At 40.8% G+C, this 19,236-nt stretch overlaps 2 protein-coding genes and 1 long non-coding RNA gene across 5 annotated transcripts in view; all 3 read left to right on the forward strand.

Annotated features, from left to right (window-relative positions):
• Positions 1-1,767: 1,767 nt before the first annotated feature.
• Positions 1,768-4,695, forward strand: LOC131466064 (uncharacterized). The gene is made up of 3 exons (XR_009241378.1): positions 1,768-1,880; positions 1,969-2,058; positions 4,516-4,695. It is a non-coding gene; the product is annotated as an uncharacterized LOC131466064 (long non-coding RNA).
• Positions 4,696-7,429: 2,734 nt separating this feature from the next.
• reep6 (receptor accessory protein 6) lies at positions 7,430-12,050 on the forward strand. 3 transcript variants are annotated; one of them, XM_058638266.1, is made up of 7 exons: positions 7,430-7,597; positions 8,881-8,974; positions 9,617-9,755; positions 9,948-10,116; positions 10,196-10,338; positions 10,481-10,505; positions 11,508-12,050. In XM_058638266.1, exons 1-6 carry the CDS (start codon positions 7,465-7,467, stop codon positions 10,493-10,495), a joined length of 693 nt encoding a protein of 230 aa, XP_058494249.1. In that variant the 5' UTR covers positions 7,430-7,464; the 3' UTR covers positions 10,496-10,505; positions 11,508-12,050. The 3 variants fall into 3 exon arrangements, with proteins under 3 accessions (XP_058494249.1, XP_058494250.1, XP_058494251.1); XM_058638268.1 differs by lacking the exon at positions 7,430-7,597 and adding an exon at positions 8,608-8,720; XM_058638267.1 differs by lacking the exon at positions 10,481-10,505.
• Positions 12,051-12,672: 622 nt separating this feature from the next.
• thop1 (thimet oligopeptidase 1) overlaps positions 12,673-19,236 on the forward strand; it is a 13,545-nt gene continuing 6,981 nt past the window's right edge. The window contains exons 1-4 of the mRNA XM_058638265.1: positions 12,673-13,139; positions 14,437-14,643; positions 18,267-18,415; positions 18,845-18,952. Of these exons, the coding sequence (XP_058494248.1) occupies positions 13,127-13,139; positions 14,437-14,643; positions 18,267-18,415; positions 18,845-18,952 (477 nt within the window). The 5' untranslated portion in view covers positions 12,673-13,126. The remainder of the gene's footprint in view (positions 13,140-14,436; positions 14,644-18,266; positions 18,416-18,844; positions 18,953-19,236) is intronic.

Raw genomic sequence — 19,236 nt, forward strand, 5'->3', positions numbered from 1 at the left:
TCCTTTAATGTCCTTGTCAAAGTACTGCCGGAGTTGGAGATCCTGCCGAGCAAGGCAGGATCGTATTTATCAGATATAGTCTGAAGTCTGTGAATTCCTGGTTTTGGACTAGTGGACATAATGTGGAGTGAGCCCTTTCTGATCCCATTGAGTGAAGCCATGATCATTTATACCTGGTTTGAAATCTGGATCATGGGATGGCCACATTACAATTCAGTCAGACAGACGACTTTATTAATCCCTTTGGGAGGTTCCCTCGAGGAAATTAAAAGCTCCAACATCCACACACAGCACTGTTGAAATTAGAGTCACACTTTACAGGAGCCAGGAAAGAAAAACACCCCAGGTACAAATCCAAACCTTCAGATGTGCAGAAGCTTCGTAGACGAGCCGTGAAACACCTTCAAGAAATCAAGTCCATTTGCTTCTGATTCAATTGCTGTTGGATTTTCGAGGAGTTAGGTGAGTGACGGACGTCTGAAAGTCCAGAGAAACAATGTTTCCAGCTTTTTTAGAAGACTGTCTATTGAAGAAGAGGTGGAACCTAGATGCTCATCACAGGAGGTGATTGTGGCTTGGTGGTGTTGAGGATATATGACTGATTCAGTCCTAGTACAGGGTAGTGATGAGATGTTCGGCTCTTGTGAGAGAGCCGGCTCTTTCGACTCCTGAACAGCTCTTAATTTAGGATTTTTTGTAGGCCTTTATTTTACCATAACTTTGCAAAAATGAATGGTTTGTGTATTGAAAACCCTTTCATGTTCAGTGTTTTTATGAGAAGCCTTATAATTGCCTAATTTTGTGCATTTATTCTGTTACAAAACAGTCTATTAGACAGACAGACAGAGAGAGAGAGAGGGGGCTCCACTGCAAGTTAGAGAGGGCGCCCCCCTCTCTAGACAGTGTCTAACTTGCAGTGGAGCGCCCCCCTCTCTGTTTTCACATAATGGTATGATCCTACCTCAGAGCTCAGACTGAGCACTGAGGTAAGCAGCGAAAGGAAAAAAACAGGGAGCCTGCTCTCACTCCATGGGAGCCGGCTCTTCTGATTCACTACAAAGCATCGGCTCTCAGAGCCGCATCTTTTGCGCATGACACATCACTAGTACAGGGGCTTAAATTTATCACATTAACACAGTCGATGGTTTACGGTCAAACATGAAGGAAAAGAAAGTGTGTGTCTGTGAAGCAGCTTTAAACACGATGTTCTGTCACAGCCTGGGGCGTTTGGTTTAGCAGGTAAATATAGAAATATTCAAAACCTTCTTTGAACACGTAGCATAGTTCATAAATAGCTTTAACTGTAAATGAATGTGAACACAGTCAAATCAATAAACTAAAAAAATGTTCCTCCCTTTATTAGAGTAGATTATCATGATACATATTAAATATCTGTTCATATTTTCTCAAATATTCAGGATGAATTGTTCTTAAGGGAGACGATGAACCTTTGGACTTACTTTTTTATATTTACTTACTGTATATTTAAATTCACAGTGCTGCACTGAAATGATAAGGTCATTGAACGTGGTGGGCTGCTTAGATTAATGTTGTCATTTTCTTTACTTTTTTGGTGTAAAACGATGTAATATGATGAATAATCACAGCGATCAAAGAAAAAAAGTGGCCTTTATCGACGACAAACCAATACCTTTAATAACAGCTTAACAGGCTGGGCTGCTTTTATTTACTGGGGATTTTTGTGTCAAAGCAGCAGCAGTAACAGCAGCAGCAGTAACAGCAGCAGCAGCAGCAGCAGTAACAGCAGCAGCAGCAGTAACAGCAGCAGCAGAGATGACTTCACTGCAGCAGGTGAACCGCAGAGTGCTGGCGATCAGAGAGTCCACAGTTCGCAGACTCTGGCTGCTCACATCACACAGGTGAGGGAGTTCGTCCAGAGAAGAAAGGATTGGTGATCTTTCAGAACAGTGTACAGACGTTTAGACAATGAGAGTGTGTTCTTCACAGGGAGAAAAGAGACCGTTCCAGGAGGTGATTGATGTCAGTTCATATGATCCCCAGGGGGCAGGGATGGCGCCCATCTCATTAGTTCGCCAGGTTGGTGTTTCTATCTATCTATCTATCTATCTATCTATCTATCTATATAGTCAAGACTGGCTCATATGACTTGACAAAAACAACAGCTACAAGAGAGATGCCGGCAATTTAACATTTATTTATAATCAACATAACAATCTAAACCAAACATAACCTATATCTGTAATCAGGTGAATCAGTTGTAAATGCAATTGTATGGATGTGTGTGAGTGTTGGATGTGAAACTAAGAACAAAACAATGTGAGCTGCAGGACGCCAGGCTGGAAATGGTGAGAGAGTGAGCACGGCTGGACTGTTGGGCTTTAAAGGCACAGCCCCGCCTCCGTAGTAACTGCACACACCTGTGATGCATAGGCTTGATTGCCTGCCTGATTGCCTGTGTGAAACAAAGAGAAAGGGAGAGAGACACACCTACACAACCCCGGCCACTCGGGGTCGTCACAATATATACATATATATATATATATATATATATACAGTTGAAACCAGAAGTTTACATTCACTTTATAAAAAGACACATATGCTTTTTTTCTCACTGTCTGACATGAAATCAGACAATCACTTTTCCTGTTTTAGGTCCGTTAGGATTACCAAATTTATTTCTATTTGCTAAATGCCAGAATAATGAGAGAAAGATTTTTTTAGACAATTTTTTATTACTTTCTTCAGAGTCAGAAGTTTACATACACTAAGATTATTATGCCTTTAAACAATTTGGGAAAGCCCAAATGAAGATGTCATGTCTTTGGAAGCTTCTGATTCTGATTTGAGTTAATTAGAGACACACCTGTGGATGTATTTTAAAGCACACCTGAAACACACTGCTTATTTGTGTAACATCATGGGAAAGTCAAAAGAAATCAGCCAAGATATCAGGAAGAGAATTGTGGATTAAGCAAGTCTGGTTCATCCTTGGGTGCAATTTCCAGATTGATTCAGAAGCAGTATGCTTCGGGTCATTGTCCATTTGGAAGACCCATTTGTGCCCAAGCTTCAACTTCCTGGCTGATGTCTTGAGATGTTGCTTCAGTATTTCCACATAATATTCTTTCCTCATGATGCCATCTATTTTGTGAGGTGCACCAATCCCTCCTGCAGCAAAACAACCCCACAACATGATGCTGCCACCCCCGTATTTCACAGTTGGGATGGTGTTCTCAGGCTTGCAAGCTTCCCCCTTTTTCCTCCAAATGTAACGATGGTCATTCTGGCCAAACACTCTGATTTTAGTCAGACCACAGGACGTCTCCAAAAATGAAGGTCTTTGTCCCTGTGTGCATTTGCAAACTGTAATCTGGCTTTTTTATGTTTCTTTTGGAGTAATGGCTTCTTCCTGGCAGAGTGGCTTTTCAGCCCATGTCGGTACAGTACTCGTTTCACTGTGGATAATGACACACTCTTACCAGCTTCAGCCAGCATCTTCACTTTGTCTTTAGCTTTTGTTCTTGGGTTGATATGTTTCGGACATTTCGGACCAAAGCGCGTTCATCTCTGGGACACAGAACCTGTCTCCTTCCTGAGCGGTATGATGGCTGGACATTCCCATGGTGTTTATACTTGCGTATAATTGTTTGAACAGATGAACGTGGCACCTTCAGGCATCTGGAAATTGCACCCAAGGATGAACCAGACTTGTGCAACTCCACAATTCTCTTCCTGATATCTTGGCTGATTTCTTTTGACTTTACACAAAGAAGCCGTGTGTTTCAGGTGTGCCTTAAAATACATCCACAGGTGTGTCTCTAATTAACTCAAATGTTGCCAATAAATCATCATATCAGAAACTTCCAAAGATATGACATCTTCATTTGGGCTTTCCCAAATTGTTTAAAGGCATAATAATCTTAGTGTATGTAAACTTCTGACTTTGAAGAAAGTAATAAAAAATTGTCTAAAAAAATCCTTCTCTCATTATTCTGGCATTTAGCAAATAGAAGTAATTTTGGTAATCCTAACGGACCTAAAACAGGAAAAGTGATTGTCTGATTTCATGTCGACAGTGAAAAAAAAAAGCATATGTGTCTTTTTATATAGTGTATGTAAACTTCTGGTTTCAACTGTATATATACACACACATATAAATATATATGTATCGTCACACTGTTAAAATAATCGCCTAAGTCATTTTTTGTCAAAATTGATTTTTTTTGCCTAAATCATCTACTGGCCACCTATGGTAAAATTGCCTTCATCCTCAATTGATCAGATCATGTGATTTTACCCCTTTAAGATAATGGCCAAGTCAAGTGGTGACTTAAGCGGTGAAGTTTTTTGTTTCCTGAAAAACTTTAAAGAAATTAGTTAGGTGATTATTTTAACAGGGTGACGATATGTATATATATATATTTATATATATATATATATATATATGTACATACACACATACAGTATATGTATATGCTGTTGAGAGGTAACATTATTGTCGTATTGAGCCACTGTTGACATGTGTGTCCTCAGGTTGTGTGTTCTGGTTCCTCCCGCCTCTCTGGACCAGGTCCTGGCTCGTCTTCAGTCTTTCCACCTACTTCTGCTGGAAAGGACACAAACGTGTGGATAAACTCGAGCATGGTTTTCATGGTTGTCTCTTCTGACTTTTGTTACACATTTCAATGCATTGTCATCCAAAGACACTAAAAAAAGGCAATAAAGGTAAATAATAAAGTTATTTCTTGACCTTGAAAAATCTGTTCCTTTATTAACGCTCTTATTCTCCTGTTTGCTGTATATTTTTTTTATTATCGTACAAACTAAGCATGTCGTGTGTTATTGCAGTATGTGCAATTCAAATCATTATTTATCCCCAGCAGGACACTGTGAATAATAATAATATATTTATTTCATATAGAAAATAAAAAAAGAAAACTTTATTAATATAGCACTTTTCATACATAATAATACGCAGTAACAGCTCAAAGTGCTTCACAGGATAAAAACCTAATGAAGGAAAACCCTCAACAGTAAAGCCTGATTATTCAAGTAAAAGTGACTTGATGCATTTCTTAAATATGAATTATTGGGTCTTTATTGTTGTAATTGTGTTCACTTTTAACAGACATGTATTGTCTTTGAAGTTTCACATTGTCGTTTAACTTTAAGGTTGACAAGGAACAGAAAAGTTAACTAATGTTCACTTAATCAATTAAAAAAATAACTAGTACTGTAAGCGGTTCTGAATGGGTTTGAGCTCGAGGGCTTGCGAGTCTCCATGTGCCCACGTCGCCACGCGTGCCTCTAGCTCATCTCCCTTTCATTCACCGCTTGCAGTACTAGTTATTTTCAGTCCTAGTTATTTTCAGCGGCGTCCCAGCGCACAGTTAGAGGGCACTTCCTGTTTAAAATGGCCGACTTCCTGTTGGGTGGAAGGCGTGTCCGTAAACGTGTTCAGGGAAGTTCCCTTGACTCACATATCAAGTTTTGTGCAGATCGGACAATGTCAGACTTTACTTTCTGTTTCAGGCGGTCTACTTCCTGTAGGGCGCTCATCTTTTACAGACATGTTCAGGACGGGTCTGGGGTCTCACATATCAAGTTTCAGGTAGATACAAAAATCCCTGGTAGAGCAGCATCAAAAAATGTAAGTGTAATTATTTCTGCCGTCACCAGGGGGCGTTGTTTTTGAAATTGAATATTTTCGCATAGGCAGCTTCAGGGCCGGACTATCAATCCTAGCAGGTTTGGTTCAGTTTGGACCAGGATTGGCAAAGTTGTAACAGTTTTGTTTTTTTTGTAATTTCTGCCACCACCAGGAGGCGTTGTTGTAAAAATTTATCATTTTCTGCAACGTGGTCTTCTTCAGCAACCACCCATCATCAATCATCGCAAGTTTAGTTGAGATCGGACCTTCCATTACGAAGTTATAAGAGTTTCGTTCTCTGCTGTGAAAAATCTAAATTTATGCCAACTTTGCCGGCCCCGTTCTCGTACGCCATGTGACATAAGCATCGTAAGCTCTTGAACTTGTCCACAGTGAACGCACCAAGTTTGAAGGTGATCACACTAAAGCTCTAGTTTGTTGGCATACCATTGGTGCGAAAAAAAATGGCCATTCAATCCAAGATGGTGGCCTTCCTGTAGAAGTTACGGCAAAGTCGTTGTCGACTTTTTTGACCACCCTGAGACGATTAACATGTGTATCAACTTCTGTTCATGTACGTGAAACGCGACAAAAAGTTACCTAATGAAAGCTGATTTTCATTTTTTCCAATTTCATTCACTTCCAATTTTTTTACGCACATTCCACGAACCACCGTCAGACATAAATTTACACCAGGTCTGATGTGCTTTGTCCTTGTCCTCGAACCCTAATAACTTAGGGAGCTAACTTGGCAGCCCGTAGACAAGTGGAAAGGGAACTTGGCTTGTAACTGGAGAGTCGCCGGTTCAAAGCCCCACCTGGCCAAAAAGGGCTGGGGTACCCCTGAGCAAGGTACCCAACCCCCAATGCTCCCCAGGTGCTATTCAGTGTGGCAGCCCACCCATCCTAATTCTAGGATGGGTCAAATGCAGAGGAATACTTTCCCTAAGGGGATTAATGAAATTAAATTCCAATTTAGATTGTCCTGCACAGGGTTTGACACAGGGACTCACACCTACAGACAATCTACCTAATTTCCAAATGTCTTTGGACTGTGGCAGGGAACCTGTGAACTTTTTTTAAACACTGTCGTTGTGTAACCACAGGGTGTCAGTGTAGTCCAGCATGTGGGCAGATGCTCCGGATGCTGTCGCTGGTGAAAGAATCACAGTGTGGACTTGAATGTGTTTATTCATCACTGTATATATACTGTATGTTAACAGATTTCCTCATATATATTCACGTGTGTGTGTGTGTGTGTGTGTCAGTGCTACAGATCACAGGCCATCGTCCGGAGCCTCATTAGAAAACCATGCATTAACTGCTGTGCAGGGCTCAGATAAGATCTGGTCTGATCTGGATTTTGAATGCTCTTGAATGAAAACATTGATAATAATAATAATAATAATAATAATCCATGTCGTTCAGAGCAATGATTCCCAAAGTTGTTGTTTTTTAACCCCAGCCTTTTAGATAAAATGTTAATGTTTTAAATAACAGGCATGAAATGAAGTTGTAATTAATAGACTATATGCTGGGATGGATTATGAGCACGTTAGGCCCATTCAGTAATCCATCCTTGGAGATATGGCTGTAAATGAGTCATTGTTATGAATAATATTGTGATTTGTGTCACTAAAGTTTGGCATTTTAAAAAGTGTCTCCTCATATATAGAGAGTTTGGGAAAGACTGATTATGAGGTGAATCTGTGTCTGCTTCCTCCTCCTCCTCCTCCTCCTGACTAAATCAGCTCCTGTCAGTCAGAGGATTAAAAGCTCAGTGTTTCCTCTCGTGTCTCTCAGAGGAGCAGCAGTGTGTGAGTAGGACTATCATGGGTCTCCTGAACGTCCTCTCCTCCATCAGAGACCGAGCAGAGAAGTTCCTCAACGAGAAGAACGTGGTGACCGATTTTCTGGGGAAGCTGGAGGAGAAGACGGGGATAAAGAAGAAGATCATCGCAGTCGGTACGTGAGCTCAGCTCCTCCTCCTGGTTGTTGTTGTTGGGTCCAGGATTGACTCGTTGTTCTGTGTCAGGGTTGTGTTTGATGTTGAGGACGTTAGTAGAAGACTGTCTCACTGTGTTGTGTCAGTGACCGAGGACTGAAGAGGATTTATTTAATCCAAACATCAGCTGCACGCTTACAGCAGATATGAATGTGCTTTTTTCTGGGTCACCATATGGCCTGTGGTTTATATAAAAACACAGGTGTCAAACCTGTGGCGCGGGCCACATGCAGCCCTCTAATCAATTTCATGTGGCCCGTCATTTAATATATATATATATTTTTATTTTTTACTTTATAGTTTTTTTCACTTGCAGCCTAGAAGTTCACTGGCCCCCAGGTCATTTTGAGTTTGAGGCCCCTGGTTTAGAGAGTTTTTAAAGATGGATGACTGAGGAGCTTCACAGACATACCTGCTTAAATCCACAGAGTTTTAACAATATATTTGCAGCTTTACGAACAGGAAACTGACGTTTGTAAACCGCTCACTCTCCCGCACCAAAGTCAACAGAGAAAAGCAGTGATTTTTACATCACAGCAACACAGGAGCTGTGGATCCTCTGCTGCCGCCATCACTAAGTTCTAATGTGTTATTTTGTGACTTCTGTGTTTGAAATTCTTTGTTAAGATTTACCTCAGTGACACAAACTCACCACACGAGGCAACAGAGGACCAGCAGCTCCTGTGGGCGGGAGCAGTGGTCAAACTTCAGCTTCCTGTAGGAAAACGGCGTCTAATATTAAGATAAAGGTGCTGATTTTATTCCGTGAGTCTTTTATAAAGTAGCTAACGCACAAATCTGTGAAATAAGATGATAAAATGTAGCATAATAAATGTGGACAAACCTCTTCATACTGGTGTGGAGTTGTTACTGGTGCAGGGAACAGCAGTCTATTCATGCACTCATACAGTGCATCACACACACACACACACACACACAGAGGCAGGACATGATGTCAGTGTAGTGCCTGGTGCACAGTGTCCCTCAGTGTGTGCAGTAAAGTTAAAGCAGATTATCCTCAGAGTCTGTGACAGCAGAGCAGAGCGGCCTCCATGTGTGAACAGCAACATAAGCTGATCAGAGGTAGGACCTTTTTTTTCATGACTTCCTGTTGAGCTATCAGGTGAATGTCAATCACTTCCTGTTTCATCCTGAAGCTCTGGACAGTTGTGAATGAGTTTTTCTTGGTGTCCCTGGCTGTCTTCAGTGTCTGTCTCTAGCATGTCCTCTCTGTCTCCTCCAGGTGCCGTCTCACTGACTGGACTCTACCTGGTGTATGGATATGGTGCCTCCCTCCTCTGCAACCTGATTGGTTTTGTGTATCCGGCTTATTATTCGTGAGTTTCCTTTGTTTAGTTTTTAGTTGATGTCCAGTTAGTGTCCAGTGTTATTTGACTCAGGAGAAACTGGTTTAAACCCAGGATTAAACTAACTCAGTGTCAGTGACCTGCTGCGTTCCATTTGTAGTCGGAACTCGGAATTTCTGAGGTTCCTGTGTAAGGAACGCCCATGAACTGAGTAACGTCATGTAACCTGAGATAAAACACTGCTACTCAGTTTCACAGTAAATCAGTCGTACACGTAGCACTGTAATTGTTGTACGTAGACATGTTGCTACATTGTTTGTGTGCATAAATGACCTCAGAAAGTGTTATTTACCTGTGTCGCTAACAATGGCTCGCCCGATTACTCAACCAGAACGCTGTGAACTTTGGTCACTCGCAGTTCAGATGTAAATAGAACACAGGAGGATCAACCACTGCCTGCACGTCCTCACCAGAGCGACTGCGTGGAGGCTAACATGCGTTGAAATCACTGTTGGATTGTTTCAGTTGCACTGATCTGTTCAAAATCCAGAAAAAGACTCATTAATGTTGAGTTTTCTGCATCAGTTCATGGCACAGGTCATCACACGTGTTTTTATCCTTGCGTAGCTTTGGTCACACTTCTTTAATCTTTGTCTTTGTTTTCCACGACAGAATCAAAGCCATCGAAAGCCCGTGCAAAGAGGACGACACAAAATGGCTGACCTACTGGGTGGTGTACGGTGTGTTCAGCCTGGGCGAGTTCTTCTCCGATATCTTCCTCTACTGGTTTCCATTTTATTACGCCTTTAAGGTGACATCACACTTCACACAGCCAAGTTTAAGTTATTTATTATTTCAATTATTATTACTGGTTGGAAAAGACACTACAAAATATCTGCTGACAGAGAGAAAGGCGAGGTTCGTCTGTCCATCATAGGGACTCTGTTAAAATGACTGCATTAATCAAAGATGTGTCTTGTCCGTCCCTCGTCTGTGGTCCCAGTGTCTCTTCCTGTTGTGGTGCATGGCCCCGATGTCGTGGAACGGCTCGCAGGTCATCTACGACAAAGTGGTCCGCCCCATCTTCCTGCGCCACGAGGCCACGGTGGACAACATGGTGAACGACCTGAGCGGGAAAGCCATGAGTGCCGCTGAGAACCTGACCAGAGAAGGTACAGACCACTGATGACCACTGTCATCATTGACATTTGTCCAACATCAGTGTGAAAAACTGCTTCACCTCGTTTGCAGTTCTGTGCACACTGGTGAAGAATAAATCTCTGGTGACTCCGGCGCCGCCCGTCACTCAGTCCGACACTAAAAGTTTACCGAGCTCGTCGACACAAACATCAGCGGCTAAAAAAGCTCCAACACAATCAAGCGAGGATCAACAGGTACGTGTCTGCTCCCTCCTCCTGGATAACTCGTCCACTTTAAAGGATTAAAGCTTTGAGTGTTGTTGCTGTTTTAACTCTGTGTCGTCTGTTCATGTCCTGATGGGACAAACTAACCTCGCTGTGTTCTGACCCGTTCCAGCCTTTCCTGGGTTAAACAGAGCAGGGTAAGTTTCTGTAAGCTTTGGTGTTAGACTGTGGTCCGAGGACAATGAGCTGGAACTTCAGCTGAACTTTCAGCAGCAGGTGGCGCTCACACTTTCCTCATGGTGTGTTCCATTTGTAGTCGCAAGTCAGAATTTCCAACTCGGAAACTTGGAGCGTTCCTTTCTTCCCTACCTTTCCTTTTCCTTCCTTCCTTCCTTCCTTCCTTCTTTCCTTCCTTCCTTCCTTCCTTCCTTGTCTTTCCTTTTTCTTCTTTCCTTTCCTTTCCTTTTCCTTCCTTCCTTTCCTTACCTTTCCTTTCTTTCCTTGTCCCTCTTTCCTTTCCCTTCCTTTAACATAGCTCTCTCTCTCTCTCTCTCACTCACTCACTCACTCCCTCACTCACTCACTCACTCACTCACACACACATCTTGCAGCCATGAAGTTACATTACTGCCATCTTGTGGAATTATAAAGCTCCTACACTATCTATTCCAGACTGTCAACCCCGTCTTGCTCCATTCTTGCCTCCTTGCCTCCTTGTCTCTTTGCCTTTGAATCTGTGTTTGAACGCAGCAAACACAGGAGACGGTGAAACAGTTTAAATTAAAACAAGCTCACTGAGTTTGCAGCTTCTTAAATGTGAATGTTTTTCTGGTTTCTTCGCTCCATAGAACAAAAATAAATCATTCAAACTGAGTCAGAGACGTAGAAGAGTTTTATTAAGTTCAGTCAGGGTGGCTCTGATATTTCTATTTCTATGACCACCATGTCTGTACTTTTATCCACGTTTTTATGTCTTTTAATTTATTTGAGTTGTTTCAGATGTATCTTTCCAAGCTTTTATGCCTTTTATTTATTATTCTGTACAATACTGTTGGTCCACTGGGGTTGTTTTAAAGTGCTTTACAAATAAAATTGGATTGAACAATAATAATAGCCTTGAAACTCGATCTGGAGAACCTGCAGAACGAGGACAGGAAATCAACCTGATGTCTCTGATTTCAGACAAATTATATTTTCAGTCCTTCAGGTAGCAGAGGAGGAGGAGGAGGAAGAGGAGGAAGAGGAGGGGGAGACTCTTGGAATCATCATCCCTCCTGATGGATCCCAACCAGGAAAAACCTCCTGTCAAATACTTTTTTAAATTTCATATCAGAACACGTCCATAGTTCAGATTTATGGACGTGTTCTTTTAGGACTTTTTAGATTAAACACTTCAGAATCAGCTTCTCCTGTAGCTAAGTTCACAACGTCACTGGCTCATGTTTGGCAGGCTGCAGATTCTCCACCAGGGGGCGTTTCATGCTCATCACTTAGCAACACTGTGAATATGATGAGGTTCTATTGTATGGCTGCTTTGTATTTATTTATTCTCTTTATTTGTCTGTGTGTTTATTGTGAGTGTGCATTTTATTGTGCATTATTGTTTCATCATATACTGTAAGTTACTGTTGTTTACAAACACATTTTTTTCTGTTGTTTGTTAATTGCAGTTATGAGGTTATTATAAATAAAAAAATCACAGAGTGAGCTAACACGCTCAGATTTATGTGATATTACATTTATCATGTTTTATCATCTCAGTTTTTCCTTTTCCTTGGTGAAACATTGGTGACACTGGTAGTGAGTGCACATAGCAGAGAAAGAAGACTTGAATCACAGAGATAACGAGTTATTTTTGCACATGACAATAAAGCCTTTGAATCCTTTGAATCCTTACAAATGAAGTGGTGGGCCACATGTGGCCCACGGGCCGTGAGTTAGAGACCTCTATCTTAGATGGTGGTGCTATAAGGGTCCGATTTTTTTTGGAACCACTGAAAAAAAATATATTTAGTATTCTTTAAAAATTCAAAACCACCCCGAAAGGTCTTTCTAAACGGTTTACTAATGTTCTAATCTGATTCAGTGGATGATTCACAAATTACAAAAATTCACTCCATATTTGTTGTTGGTAAAGGAAAAGACTTTTTGGTAATATAATTATTACATTATATATACAATCTTGTTTAGTGTGTTGAGGCTAAGTGGCAGGCCAATTAAAATTGAGTAGGGGACTGCATATGGCCCACGAGCCACAAGTTTGAAACCGCTGTCGTAGGTGGTGGTGATATGATATTTATTTTGAAACCGCAGAAAATTATCTTTTGAATCGTCTTTCGTCTTTTTGAATCTCCCTATTTGTTGTTGGTAAAATAATAATTACATTATATGCGTTTATACTAACTAGCAGGCCGCATAAAATTGAGTAGGGTGCCACATGTCGCCCACAAATCTCAAGTTTGAGACCTCGGTTTTATGTGGTGGCGGTTTGAGGGTAGGATTTTATTTTGGAACTGCAGAAAATCTATAAATCCGTCAATTTAAAGCGAAACAACCCATGTTGAAGCTTTTTAAAATTTAAAATAAAAACCTGAATATTCTTACTAAACGGTTTGCTAATCTGATAAAGCGGAAGCTTCACAATTTACGATATAATTTGTGAATAATTAAATTACATTTCGGGTCCTGGTGGCGATGCTTCACGGGTAGGCTTTTACTTTGAAACCGGACGTACTTTGTTTCTTTATTAGCGGCTCTGACGGTGCTGCTGTTCTTTGACAGGGAGCGACTCACAGAACCTGCTCACTATCTTTCAACTATGGGACCCACGGGTGAGACACACACACTGCTGTTTTTTAGCGTCACAAACTGACTTTAGAGTGAAATAATGTCCGTGAGCGGGAAACTTTCTCTCTCTTTTCTCATAACTGATAGCTTCACACATGACTCCGTGCTAATGTTAGCTTAGCTGCGGTGGTTCCAGGCTGCTGCAACAGCAGCAGCAGCAGCTACACCTGAGCCGGTAATTCACACTCAACAAGAGCAGAACGGTATTATCAGCTCAGCGTGAATTAACCGGGCGTTAAAACACTGACTACATCTTGATTAAATGCTCGTTTTTTTCCTCCTCGTTGTGTCATGTTGGCACCGCTGTTGTAGCACGTTAGCTGTTTCTGCTTATTCATTCAGCTAACCAGCTACTGATGCAATGTGTTGATTCTTCACGAGGACACACTGCCATTAATTCTGTCACAGCGTTAACGCTCACTGCCCTAATGTATGGAAGGAAAACTGCGTCAGAATTTACTTAAAAAAAAATCAGACAATTTCAAGTCAAACAACCCGTGTTGACGCTTTAAGGATTCAAAACAAATCTAAATTGTCTTTCTAAGCTGTTTACTAATGTTCTAATCTGATTATGAAGTCTCAATATTGGCAATGACAAAAATGAACATATTTGTTTATGGTAACAGAAAACATTCATTATTATACATGTATTATATTTATAATATTTAAGTTTGTTTTAGTCTTTTTGAATAACTTAAACAAGCTCTCTGATTTTTTCAAATATGAATATTTTATGGTTTCTTTATTTTTTTAATGAATATTTTTAGTTTGTCTAGACGAAAATCCGTTCTGTTACACAGCGTGAATGAGAGGTGTCAACACTTTTAAACTGCCAAAAGAAAAGATTTAAATGTTATGTGCTTTATATTTATAATATTATATAGTTTAGTGTGCACGGGTTTGATTTGGGAATTTTTTATATTGTATTGTGGCAAAATTATTCTAATAATATACCGTTCCAACCCTAACCAATTGAGAAAAAGTTTTGACAAGGGTGAGGTGCTATTAAAACTATTTTGAGAATCGATTAAATGAGTAAAACAAGCTCTCTGTTTTTCACTTTAAATTTTAAACATTATGGAAGAAGTAAAGTCTCTTTCCTATTATTGTTGGTATGTTTATATTATACCCCAACATGTATTTGATAAATATTGAATTTTTGTCTTTTGGCATTAGAGAAAATGACATTTTCATAATTATTGTTAAAGTTTTTTTGCCGTTAAGTGTCTGATCATCATGTCCTGTATCGTCCTCACCTGTTCCGTCATCTCATTGTCTCAGGTGAGGTGGTGATTGACACCCCGGTGCCGGTCTGTTCTAAGAACCGGCTGCGCTGGGACCTGAGCCCCGAGCAAATCCAGCAGCTTTCTGATGAGCTCATCGCCAACACCAAGAAGGTGTACGATGGTGTTGGAGCGCTGGACATCGACGGCGTGACCTTCGAGAACACGCTGAAGGCCCTCGCTGATGTGGAGGTGGAGTACACCGGTCAGTGTCAACTCTTGGTTTTTCTTGTTTTTTTACAAGCTGAACCATGTTGAACAATGTATTTAGGTCTCATCATTTTTATGGCCGTAAGATAAAAATATATTTTTCTCAAAATTATGGGGAAAACATTTTCACAGGAGAAAAATTTGCTTCTGGAGGATTTGGAATCAGTCACGCTGTTTTCTATGACTTCATAGTACCTCCTCAACATGGGCGGGGTCATCATACCACAGCTGCGTGAAACTGCCGTGATGTGCTTTTCTATGCGACACAAACACGTTTTGTTTTGGGTGTAACTGAATCATTAGAATCAGTTGATTAAAAGGATTTGTTCACAGAATGGCTCAGTACTTCAGACTCCGTCTGACGCAGTCACTGAACTGAAATACCACTGAACGTGGTCGTTATTGGGTTCACGATCGCCGGCTTTCAGCAGTGCTGTCTCTTAATCCACCAGACTCCTCTGTTAAATATTGACATTTTAGGTATTTCCTTTGCTAAATGTTGGCGATGAACGCATGTTTTCAGTCTTTATAACTTTGATCTACAGTTGGACATTGTTGGCTTTGATTCATGTGTTGGACACCATGCTCATGACTCTTCAGTGACGACACTCTCTGACCAATCAGTGTCCGGCAGTCTGATGGAATTCATCATTTCGTTGTTCGATCATTTTAGTATCGGCTCAGCTGAACCTCGTCAGAGCAGAAACTAAAAAAGCACCAGGTTCTATCACTGATGGAAAAACAAGTAGAGTTGAGTAGAGTTGTGCTAGAGCTGTATCATGAAAGAGTGCCATTACACTTTCACTAGTCTCTTTTAAATAAATAAGATTGTATTCCATGTTCTTTTACAGAAAGCCGCTGACCTAATGGCTGTGTCAATAAAATGCTGATAAGCCTCTGAGCTTTTCAGATCTGTAGCGACGGAGTTAATAATTTAACCTTTTACATCAGAAGTTGGAGCTGGTAGTGCCGCCGCACCTCCAACAAGTTGACAAGTTGGAGGGGAAAAAAAATTGCATGCAGACATAACCCAGGCTACTCATTGTTAGTTAAATGAGCTGATTACCAGGCTCCACCCATGTGGAGCCATGCATAAAAACTGAACAAGACTGTTTGAACGACAGGAACTCGCCATTAGTCAGGAAAGGAGGTTCTTTAGTTGTCTTTTGGCATGTTTCCACCGACTCGACTAACCACGGCACGGTTAAGTTGCGTTTCCTCTAACATAGTAACCCGGCACCAGGTACTTTTTTTTTTTTAGTTCTGCTCTGGCGATGTTCCAAGCGACCTGAGGCGATATGCGTTATGTCGCCAGACTGCCGGCCACTGATTGGTCAGAGCGCCGTCACAGGAAGTGACCCAACACAAGCATCGAGCTGAACAAAGCCGAACTGTAGAGCAGTTAAAAAGACTTAACAATTCTAAAAATGTGGGTTAATCTCCAACAATTACCAGGGAATGTCTAAAATCTCAATATTTAACAGAGGAGTCTGGTGCATTTAGTGACAGCCCTGCTGATCACAAACCCTGCCGCTGTATTTCAGTCCAATGACTGTGTCAGACGGAGTCTGTGCTCCGGTCATGGAGGAATTTCTAAACAAATAGTTTTGATGAACTGATTCTAAGGAATCTAATGTTACACTAAAACAACTGCTTTACAAGTCACTAGTCACTAGTTGTGAGTGTGTGTAAAAGTCCCGGCAGTTTCATGCAGCTGTGCAGTGATGACTCCGCCCACGTAAAGTAGGTACTATTTTGTAGTGGAAACCAACCTAAGCCGAGGTGAGCTGGTACCATAGGTGGAAAAGGGGGCTTTTGATCAGTGATACTGAGGATCCCCCATCAAAATGGTTATCTGGTTAACCCACTAACTAGCCTCTTTTACACCATAACTTGTGAACCAAACTCAACAGGGAGTGATACATTTTAAGGCCCTGATAAAATGAAATAAAATAAAATGTGGTTAAATAAGTAACACTGACTGGCTAAATGTCTATGCTAATGCCTGGAACATGAATTTCTGTATTTGCCTTGTTCTGGAAATTACGTTGGAGTTTTCATCACTGCCAGAAAATTAAATTTATAATAAAAATGAAATTAGCATGTTCACCAGTTCGTGATTGCTGATTAATCTTTTCCACTGGTCAAAACTCATTGAAGTTTCTTGACCAGTAAAAGCTGGGCAAAGCTCTTTGTGACAGATCCTCGTGGTGTGTTCAAGGACATTCTGATAGCTGAGATTTGATTATCTGCCGCTGAGAACGTACTGGGAAATAAAATTCGGAACATTGACAGTATTTAAACAAGCAAATCTTTGTTGCTAGGCAACAGACGTGCACCTTGTACTTGACAATACATTTTATTTTTCAGAGAATAAAACTACAGGAAGACTTGGATCACAATATATGAAATAAATCCAACTGTAAGTGTTTTATAGCAGCTGGAACAAAAAGACAGGCTTGTTTTTACTGATCCTCCTGATTCCTCTTCTACTGTCAGTACAGTCGACACAGATGACAGGTCTGAATATGACGAGGTCAAACAGAACAGATTTATCCGCTGTGCATTGTGAGTCCTGCATGCAGTGAAACGCTGAGTCAGCAGAATGTGTGTGTGTGTGTGAATGTAAAGAGTTAGTCGGCAGTAGAGAAAACAGCTGAACCAGCCGCTGCTACGACAATGGACTGCAGGACAAACTGAGGCTGCTGAAAACACGAGAACACGCCAATATTTATTTACTGCTGCAGTTTTCTGTGTTTTTCATGTAACATTTGACAATTGTTAGTTGTTTTCTGCTCACAAAAGCGGTTTAAAACCTCAACGGTCTGCTTATTTCAGCTTTAACTAAAAACAAGTCCTATGAGCTTTGACTTTTAGCATGATATTTATTGAGATTTTAGTGGGCTATTTCACTGTAGTATTTAGGGATTGACCGATGATTGAGCGCCGATATGAGGTGTAAATGATCAGTATCGGCGCATTGTTCTAACGACCAGAAATAATCAGTAAGTTTTGTACTTGGTTCATAAGAGAGCAGTTCTAGATTTGGTGCACAGTTTACGCATCATTGTCATGTTTAAGTATTAATAAAAAAAGGCATTTACACAAGTTTTATGGTGGAGTTTGTGAAATTCAAAGCTTTGTCAGGGACTTTATTACTTTCAATGCAAATCATATTCAAATATCAGTTATTGGCCTCATTAACTAGTAATAATAAATATCGGCCCTGGAAAACAATATCGACCCTTAGTAGTATTGTCTTGGCCATATTAACCAAATCTACCATTCATCCAGAAACTAGTGCTAAACATTTTGGGTAAAAAATATTGAAGTGTTTTTTTGACACAAAGCTTCAGTTTGATATTTACTGTTAGAGATTTAAAACAAGATGGAGTAATTACACATGAGATACTGTCAAAATATGACCTACTACAAATACTATACTGCAATCAAGGATGAGAAATGAAACCTGTTTCTAACATGTAGTAATTGCATAATCAACAGAATAATCAAAGATCAGTTTCCAAATGTGTTGTTTTACACACTTAATGACGGTGATGTTGCTGTGGCGTCTTTCTAACATCTGTGTCACCTGTTACCCCGCCCCTTCTGTCTCAGTCCAGAGGAACATGCTGGACTTCCCGCAGCACGTGTCTCCGTGTAAGGAGGTCCGAGCAGCGAGTACCGAGGCTGACAAACGCCTGTCAGAGTTTGACGTGGAGATGAGCATGAGGGCGGACGTCTATCTGAGGATCGTCGCTCTCGAGGTGAGCTGGCCAGTGCAGGACTGACGTCACGGCATTGTCGACCAATCGGCTGCCAGATTTGATAGATGCTGTAGATGAATGGAGAATGTTTTCTTCTTTCCACTTGGGAATACTGGAAGGTTAATCATTTATTCATTCAAGGAGATTTCAGTCTCAGATCATGTCAGCTGAGTCCAGTACAAACCAGAACACAACGGAAGTAGCTCTAATAGGGGTGTCCGACATGTTGGGCAGTGGATTTGAATGGAAATTTGACAAATTTAAACTCGATAAAGTTGATTGATTGTATTATGATGTAATGTGAACCTACAGAGGAACATCTAAATTTCCTTTTTTGAATGCAGCTCCTCTGTTTACGTATGGACTCATTTGACTCAGTGCTCCCAGATTCTTAGCGTCTCTCACTTCTGTTTTTGTTTCTCTCTGCAGAAGAAGACTGAATCTGATAGCATTTCTGCCGAGGCTAAGCGTTACATGGAGCGACTGATCAAACTGGGGAAGAGGAACGGCCTCCACCTGCCCACAGAGACACAGGAGGTAACTGCTCGCTGCTTCCTGCTGGAAAACTTCTTTAAGTTCTGCAGCAGCAACACTAGACAGATCTTGCTTTATATTTATTTTCTTATATGTACGTTTGTTAAGTGCTTTCTTTCCTGTTCCAGTACAATTGTTATTCAGCCATCTTTGTCCACTGATTAAAGCGTTCTTGAACTTTTCACTTCCTCTTTGTTACAATAAATGTTGAAGAAACAAAAGAAAGTTTCTATAAATTACTTCCATCGACTTGGAGAATTGGAACAGAGCTTGGGTAGCTGACGGAA

This window comes from Solea solea, chromosome 9 (assembly GCF_958295425.1).
Source record: "Solea solea chromosome 9, fSolSol10.1, whole genome shotgun sequence".
Classification (NCBI taxonomy): Eukaryota; Metazoa; Chordata; class Actinopteri; order Pleuronectiformes; family Soleidae; genus Solea; species Solea solea.

Excerpts from the sequence above, each read along its gene's own strand:
- reep6 (XM_058638266.1), top strand. The coding sequence starts at position 7,465 with ATGGGTCTCCTGAACGTCCTCTCCTCCATCAGAGACCGAGCAGAGAAG. Across the intron at positions 7,598-8,880 it reads GAAGAAGATCATCGCAGTCG|GTGCCGTCTCACTGACTGGA; the intron begins GTACGTGAGCTC and ends TGTCTCCTCCAG. Across the intron at positions 9,756-9,947 it reads CATTTTATTACGCCTTTAAG|TGTCTCTTCCTGTTGTGGTG; the intron begins GTGACATCACAC and ends CTGTGGTCCCAG.